The 8,526-nt window shown below is 63.4% G+C and overlaps 1 protein-coding gene across 1 annotated transcript; it reads right to left on the reverse strand.

The window, feature by feature from the left end:
- Positions 1-729: 729 nt before the first annotated feature.
- On the reverse strand, positions 730-6,043 carry AQP8 (aquaporin 8; the record flags this gene model as incomplete). Its single annotated transcript, XM_082006847.1, has 5 exons — positions 730-772; positions 1,150-1,284; positions 2,806-3,020; positions 3,888-4,014; positions 5,787-6,043. 5 exons carry the CDS (start codon positions 6,041-6,043, stop codon positions 730-732), a joined length of 777 nt encoding a protein of 258 aa, XP_081862973.1.
- Between the last annotated feature and the right edge of the window lie 2,483 nt (positions 6,044-8,526).

Below are 8,526 nucleotides of genomic sequence, written 5' to 3' on the forward strand. Positions count from 1 at the left end.
TTCGGGGCCGGGGCGCTCCCGCAGGCGTGTGCCAGGGCGGAGGGAGCTAGCTGCATCGGGCCTCGGAATTAACGGTGTCAGGAAGAAGTTAGGAAGCGATTAGTGTCAGCGCTGGCGAGCGATGCCACACGGTCTCCAGGCACGGCTGCCTGGTTCAGCGGCTTGCCACCTTAGCAGGACTGCAGCAGGCTCCTCACCGCCGGCCCTGGGGAGCTGGAGAGGCTCCTGGAGAGCAGCCCAGCACCGGGCTGCCGGCCACAGTCACACAGACCGGACCCCTGAGCATGGGGCAGTGGTGCCCACCCTGGAGGGCACGGGCTCCCCGGCACCGCAGACGCCCAGGCACAGCGCTGGTGGGACAGCTGCCGTGCACGGCCGATGCCGGGGGAGGCTGGGACCTCGTGGGCACTGGTGAGGGTCAGAGGGTGCTCCTGGCCAGCCGGTCCCGCAGCCCCAGCAGGGGCTGGCAGAGGCCTGGGGACCGGGGTGGGAGCGGTGCTGCCCAGCCCTGCCGCCAGCACGGGGCTGCCTGGTGCGGCTGGGCTGCTTTCCATCGTCCCTGCAGCGTCAAGTGAACCATCTCCCGAGCTCGGGCTGGCTGGGAGACGCAGAGGGGAGGTGGGATGTTGAGGAACAGGGGCGGGGGGCTTGGGGCCAGCTGTGCTGAGTCGCACTGGCCGCCCGCGGCAGGTCAGTGACAGTGGCACGCATGCGGCCCCGCGCCCGGCATCACTTCAAGAGCAGGCGGGTGGTCCGGTCACCGATCAGGAGCCTTTGGGGAGGTAAAAGAGAGAGAAACTCGGGGTTAGCGTTTTTGACAGTGCAAGTGTGCAATAGAAACCCAGCGCCAGGAAGAGCCCAGCGCGAGCCCGAGCCTGGGTTCACCCCACAAGACGACAGGGACGGAGCAGTCAAACACGTGGGTTTGGACAGGCTGGATCTCCGCCGTCACGCTGTGCACATGGGGAAGAGAAGGGAAAGGAGTCTCCAACCCTCGGACATCCCTCCAGAAAAGCGGCTGCTTGCAGCCTTGGCCCGGGGAGCGGGGAAGCCGCCCGGGCAGCGCGCAGGGCAGAGCCCCGGGGGCGTGAGGAAGGGGGGGTCAGCCCGTGCGGCTGCGCTCTCCTGGCTGCTGCGGGCATCACGTACCTCACCAGCATGCCGACGAGGAGGGCAGCGACCATGGGCCCTACCCAGTAAACCCAGTGATAGTCCCAGTAGTTTGCTAGCAGAGCTGGCCCGAAGGCTCTGGCAGGATTCATGCAGGCTCCGGACACGCCACCTCTGAAAGAGGAACAGAGCGGCTGCATCAGCCCTGCGGGACACGAGACCAGCACCCGTCCCCTCGCTGCCGGCACAGGGCGATGCACGGGGCGGGGGGTGCCGGGCGGGGGGCAGCGGTGTACCCCTCCCGGGGCTCCTTGCATGGCGGTCTGGCCCTGCTCTGGGTGGTCGGCAGGTTCAGACCACCCCAGGCTGCATCCGGGCACGGCTGCTCGGTGCCCGGGCACGGTTTGCCCCGGCAGCGTGAGGAAGCCCAGACCTGAGCGGCTGCTCACCGGCGTTTGCAAGTTATCGGGGAAAACCCAGCGCGGGACGGAGGCACGAGTGCCGAGTCTATTTTGGGGCTTACCGGGAGCCGGGCTTTAAGCAGGGAAGGCTCCGCACCACGCGTAGGTAGCGGAGCGGGGCAGGAGAGACAATAGCGCTTACAGATTAAAGAAAACTGCAACAGATAAATATTTGCAGACGAGGTTTGTGCAGTGTTTAAATAAGAGCTCCGAATCCCGCTAGAGGGGGCACTGCCTTAACTAAACAACCCATTAACATTCATAATTGTGTACGCTCGTTATCTGATTGCAGTGGCACAAGACCTAGGCTGCTCGCCCGAAACGCCTGCCTGCGCCGCGGCTGAGCCTGGCAGCGCTTCCAGCGGCCGCGAGGACACGCGGCGAGGAGCGGCTCCAGACAAACCCCCTCCTGTTTGCTTGGGGCTTCCAACCACACGCAGGGGCCAGTGCGGCCCTTCGGTTTATCAGCCCGTAACAGGTACTTGTAAAGGCTGCTCTGGCTCAAGCGCCACGCGCTGGGCTTGAGCCACCAGCCTCTCCTGCAGCCGGCCGGGCTGCACCCAACAGCTCTCCCCAGAAATGTCAGAGGGGCTGGTGGGCTTGTTCACGGAATCACAGAATCATTAAGGTTGGAAAAGACCTTTAAGATCATCAAGTCCAACCGTCAGCCCAACAAGACCAAGCCCACTAAACCATGTCCTGAAGTGCCACGTCCACACGTTTTTTGAACACCTTCAATGACGGGGACTCCACCACCTCCCTGGGCAGCCTGTGCCAATGCTTGACCACTCTTCGTAAAGAAATTTGTCCTAATATCTAGTCTAAGATATTAGGAAATGTTAGTGTAAGATTCAGCAGCCTCTGCAGCGTGCTCGGCTCTCTGCAGTTTCCCCGGCCAGCAGGTCCCGCGCTGCGCTGCGCTGCGCTGCGCTGCGAGGGGGCACCTCCCGTCTCACCCCACCGCAGGCATGGGCACTCTCCCCTCCCCGGTGTGGGATGCAGCAGCCGCGGCGCTGGCCGGGGAGGTATTGGGGAGCCCTGGTACCGGGTGCTTAGAGCTGCCCCTGGGCTCTGCTCAGCCAGCGCTGCAGGGAGCTCTGGGCACCAGCTCCGTGCCCGTGGTCCCATCCTGACCCCCCGCTCAAAGCACCCTGCCCGGTGACGGCGGCTGCTGGAGCGGATGGCGCCGGCCGGCCGGTGAGAACGTGCATGGGGCGAGGACTCGCGAGCTCACCCCGCCAAGATGTCAACTGTGACCGTGAAGCCAATGCAGAGAGGCGCCAGTGGGGTCTTGGTCTTCTCATTGATGGCGCCCATGCAGACCGCGAGGAGCAGGAAGCTGGTCATGGCGATCTCGCCCACGACGACGGAGAAGATCTGCTCATTGGCTGTGATGCTGCTGAAGGCTCCTCCGCTGGCATTCACATACTGCTCGCTCGTCGCCACGGCCTGCATGGGGGGAGCCCTGTTTGCGCCATCCACGCTCCATATTGTGGGCTTTAACGGGCATATGTGCTCACTGTCAGGACAGCGTGGGCGGGCGTAGCATCAGGTTAAAGAGGAGCTAATCTCATCACTTTCCTCCTGAAAGCCAGCCCTAAGCGTCTGGCAAATATTAACTCATTACCAAAGGCTCTTAGCATCTCCTGAGATAATGAGCCCACTGCAGCTCTCCTGGCGGGATGAGCCTCACCCAGCCGCCGAGGGGTACGAGGGGTACGAGGGGTACGAGGGGTACGGCACCGTGCTGCTGGGTGCGCGCTGCCTGGGCGCTGGGAACGGGCAGCAGCGAACAGAAATTAGCCTTCCAGCACGGTGCCCTAAGTAGAAGCGCAGGCAAACACCCTGCATGGAAACGGCTGGAGCTGCAGAAGTGCCGAGCATCATTCGGTGCCCAATTAGGTGCCATAGCAAACCTCCGGAGAGCAGCTGCTGGCGAGAATTAATTAGCCGGGCCCCAGAGCGCCGTGCAGAGGCAGCACCCCCACGTCTGCGCAGCACCACCAGACCCTGTGGCGGGGGCGAGTTGTCCAAGTCCTGCAGTCAGACCGTGACAGACCTGGGGGAGGAACCGGGCACCCTGGCCCCGGCAGCCAGACAAGCCCCACGCCCACGCGGCACGTCTCTGAGCCATAGCACCTTGTGAGAAAGCCGCACTCTTAATTACACACAGAACTGATGCACCGAGTGCCCCTTGCCCTCCCTGCCACGCACGCCGCTGCCGGAGACCCCGGGGCTGGGCAGCGGGATGGGGCTGGCCAGGGGCAGGGGGACCCCCTGCGCCCCAGCGTTAAAGAGACTCCCGGGTGTCCGTACCTTTGCCAGGCTGGCTCCTATCATCCCCCCGCAGAGCTGGGAGACCCAGTAAGGAATGAGCATCCTGATGTTCAGCCCGCCGACCAGCCACACACACAGGGACACGGCGGGGTTGAAGTGGCCTCCGCTGCAAAGGAGAGAGGAGCGTCAGCGCGGGGCTCGCCCCCAGCACAGGGTTCACGCCCGGGGGCTCGAGCGCTGCGCTCGCCGTGGGCTGGAGCCACAAATGCTTTTTCCGTCCTTCCCGTGAGAAGGTGCTGTGCACAGCAGCAGAGCGGAATTCAGCCATTTCCTTTCTCGGCAGTTCCTGCTTCGAAGCAGCAGCATCTTCACGCTGGATACCCAACCCCTCCTACAGCGCTGGCGGGAGCTGCCCTGGTGCAGCTCCAAGGACGGGGCTTGGGGCTGGGTCTCCGGAGACCCCCGGGTGCTTCCAGCAGCTGCTGCGGCGCTGCTGGGTGCGGTGCGGGGAGCAGGGGTCTCTCCCGGCGTTGCAGGGTGCTGCAGGCTGTGCAGTGCACGGAAGCCCTGCCCAAGGCCCCAGTACGGGGGGGTTACACCGCTGCCCACTCCCCAGCAAGAGCTGTGCCTGCGGCAGCAGTGCAGCCCGGCCACCAGCGCTCTCCGGAGCAGCTCGTCCGGGGGCAAAGGCTCAGGGAGGAAAAGCCCTTCCCTGTTGCAGCCGTCCCTGCTGCTTGGGGGGAAGGAGGGAGGCACCGACGGAGCAGGTACCCAGCCGGGCAGGACACGTCCCGGGAAGGCAGGGAAGGGGATGAGCGCAGCCGGGCAGGGCTGAGCGTCTCCCGGCGCTGCTGGTCTCTGCCGGGACTTCCAGGGTTTATCTGCCTCTGCTCGCTGTAAATGCAAAGGCACGCGGGTCCCTGCGCATCCCTGCGCGCTGCCCGCCACGGCCCGGGAAGGGCTGGTGGGAGCCGGCGCTCGCCTCCTTGGAAGACCTAAATCGTTCATCTTGAAGACCACATGCAAGACAAACGCAGATACCTTCTAATTAAAACAGATTACCACGAGACACGCGTTAATGAACAAGTTTCATAACCAATCAACTCTAATAATAATTGCTGGTGAAGCCGATGAGTCAGAGTGTCTAGGAACTATAATTACATCTTATTCTTCAGCTGTAATTAAAGCCCCATCATACGAGAGCAAGAAGTTGTGTTGTTTAGGCTAGCAAATGTCTCGGCCGGACTGGGCTCTGGCTGCAAATACCCCTGGGGAGGGTGGAGGCCCGGGAGCTGGAGGAGGACCTGTCTGCAAATAAACCCTGGCTGGAGCACCCGGCAGCCTGGCCAGCGAGCACCCACCCCGAGCCAGGCTCGGCTCCAGCCTCTCTGGGCACAATTCTCGAAAACCTGACTTTAGGCTAAAACGCCTCCCTGCCCAGGACCTTGAGCGGGCTCCGCCTGGCTTCGGAGCTAACGGGGGATGCCCAGGATCCCCGAGATGCCTCTGCAGCCCCTCATCACAGAGCCCCCCCGTGCTGCTCCCCTCGCCCGCGGCTTCGCTGCGCCGAGAGCTCGGGGGGCAGCGGGCGTCTGGCTCGGCTCCGCTGGCACACGCACCCGGCCACCGAGTCCCGATCGCACAAGCCTCATGCCGCGGCGTTGCCCCTCCTAATCAGGCGCCGAGAAATTATCAGCCAGCTTGCTCTGGGCCCCGGCGCTCGCACGCGAGCCCGGCCGGGGAGGGTTTGGTGACCGCGTCGCTGCGGTCACCAGTGTTTGAACAGGAAAGATCCTAAAGGCAGCGTGGGGGGAGACAGGAGCATCCCCTCCTCTCAACGCGCGGAAACCCTGCCGGCGCCGGGCAGGGCCCGTGTGAGGGGTGCAGAGTGGGCGGCGGGGGGAGCGCGCGCAGCCCCAGGTGCTGGCCCCCCCTTACCTGATGTCTCCCAGGATGGCGATGGTGAGTGCCACGGCCAGCCCATGGGCCAGGGCGGGCTGCAGCCTCCCCGTGCCCTCCGCATCCTCCACCACGGAGAGGCAGCCGATGAAGATTATGAACGTGCAGCCCAGCAGCTCAGCCACGCAGGGCTGGATGTAGCGCTCGTACCAGTGAGGCTGCGAGGGCTTGGACTTGATGTCGACGTGCACCATCGCCTCCTTCTCAGCGGGGCAACTGCACTTGGCAGCGGCCATGAGCGGAGCTGGAACAAAGCTGGCAGAGCCCTGGTGGCAGCCGGGCCTGTGGGCGAGATCGAGGAGGTGCTGTGGACCAGAGGGCTTGAGAAACTGGAGCCACAAGCTGCCCACTCAGGTCTCTGAGGGGTCCTGGTGCGGGGACGAGGACCTTGGAGGAGCACCCCGCTTGTCCCGCTGGGAGGCTGGCAGGCTCCCCGTGACCTGTGTGAAGAGGGAGTGGATGGGAGGCTTTAAAAAATGGATTAGATTTGCATTGCTAAAAAAAAACAACCACGGGGGCAATAAAAGCTGATAGGCCAGCCCCCAAGAATATAAAAGCTCTTTATTACTGCCGTTCCTTGGTTCAAGGCTTTGGGCTTTTTCCCCTGTGGTTTTTTGTTGGTGGTGGTGGTTTAGGGTTTTTCTGCCAAGACTCAGAACACGATTCCTTTCATATGGATACCCGGGGTGCCGGCACCTGCGCGCAGCCCAGCCGGCCGGCTTCACCGGGCAGCCTTTACCTGCCTCTGCTGCCAAGAGGCAGCACGTGCCGGAAGGACCACACCATCGCCTGCGCAGGGGCACGCACGGGTCCAGCAGCGCCCTGGGAAACGGCTTCCGTAGCCCTGGGGAGGGAAAAATCACTCCTGGCCAAGGCTTTGCTCTCTGTAATTAAGCCCAGGCGTGACACAAGAGACCGGGGCCCTTCGCGGCACGGTGCACTCGAGAGCCCGAGACGCGTGCGGAAGGCGACGCACGAGGAGCACGGGGAAAGCCGCACCTCGGGAGAGCGCGTGCGGAGTCACCGCTCCGACACGGGGGAGGCAAACCGAAGCCCCTCGGAGCCAGCCCCGGCGCGCGGCGGTGTCCGGGGTTGGGTGCGGAGGGCAGACGCCTCCTGCTAAAGCTGCGGGATGTCGGCACCTCTGTGTGTGGCAAACAGGGGATTTACTCTGTGTCACTACAGTAACGCTTAAGGGGTTTTAAATCCTCAAAGGCAGCATCAGCACAGAGACACCCATCCTGAACCTCTTCCCACAGACCCCAGAGGGCAGGTAAGGTGACCCAAGTGCCTCGGGTTACCGAGGGAGCCTGCCTGAGGCACAGGCAAAGCCGATTCCCCTGAACCTCAGCCCGCGTCCTGCCCGGAGCTCCTCAGGCAGGGTCAGCCAGCGCCGGCGGTCTGTCACCCGCCCGCGCTGCTCTCGAATAAAAGGTTGCTGCTGAGGGTGCCCAGGGATGCGCCGGCAGCTTTGCAAGTCGATGTCGAGCCGATACTTAAAACCTCCCCAAACGCCCGCCGCACCCCGTGAGGGCTCGCCGCCCGCAAAGCCAGCTTCGAGCCAGAGCAGAGGCCGCGGAGCTGCAGCCGCAGGCGAGGGGGCCCGGCCGGGACGCCGCGCGTTGCCGCGCCGCGATGGGCACGGCGGAAACGGCCCTGGCGATGCGAACGCTCGGGTCTCTGCGGCGCAGCTTGCGCCGAGGGGCAGGAACGCGCCTGCCGTCCGAGCGGGGATGCAGCCCACCCGCCGCCGCGTTGCACCGCCTTGAGCAATCGCCTGCGGCGTGTCATGTTTGTGGTGGGTAACCGAGGATTGGGGTATATAGATTTTTTTTCCCTCTCGCAAGCAAGGGTAAAGAACACCACGGGTGTTTTATGGTGTTTTCACAAGACACTGGGGATGGGAAGGAAATTTCCACTTGCCTGTCCCAGGGAGGGCTGTTGCTGGCCACACACCAGAGGAGGGTCAGGCCAGAGCTGTGAGGGAATCCCAGTTCAGGCACCTCTAAATGAGCCTCTGTCAACTCACTTCCCCTCCCGAGAGCTCGTTTCCTACAGACAAGAAGTCTTGCCATCAGGTTATAGAAACCACCGGAATATGGAGAGCGAGTGCTGGGGTTGGCTGCTCTTTGGGGCTCCTCTTTGAACCCCCTGCGTGGACCTGTGGACAGGAAAGTACCTGATTCAAGCTCATCAGCTGGCAGAGCACAGGCACCGGGAGCCAGTTCCCAACAAGTACATCGAATCCATCCGTCACCACACCCCCAGCGCAACCCGACGAGGGTTTCGTTGAGGGATTTTAATTCCCATCAAAGGAATCCAGATTCCATTTATTTTTTGGGGTATTTATTACGAGAGAGAAATGTAACACATATCCAGATTTCCTCTGGTGCTACTCACCAGCAGCTCCCAAGGCGCTGTACAAGCGGTGCTGGCATCGCCTCGGTACACCAGGAGGCGGCTGAGCCGGATCCCCGGCAGTGCCGGGCAGCGCGGGCAAGCCCCGGGAGCCAGTGCCCAGCTCTGCCGCTCCTCAGCAAGGGCAGAGGCAGCAAAACAGCCCCTTCCAGACACCGCTGCCACACACGCGGTGCCGGAACGGTGCTGATGGCGACGCCATCATGCCTGCCTGGACCGCAGCCGTACAGGCTGCTGCGGATGTCTCCCGGCGGAGCGATGGCTTCAGCGCACTGGAAGGTCACAACGCACACGTGAAGAT

Source organism: Phaethon aethereus (assembly GCF_964289735.1).
Source record: "Phaethon aethereus genome assembly, chromosome: 15".
In the NCBI taxonomy this organism is placed as follows: domain Eukaryota; kingdom Metazoa; phylum Chordata; class Aves; order Phaethontiformes; family Phaethontidae; genus Phaethon; species Phaethon aethereus.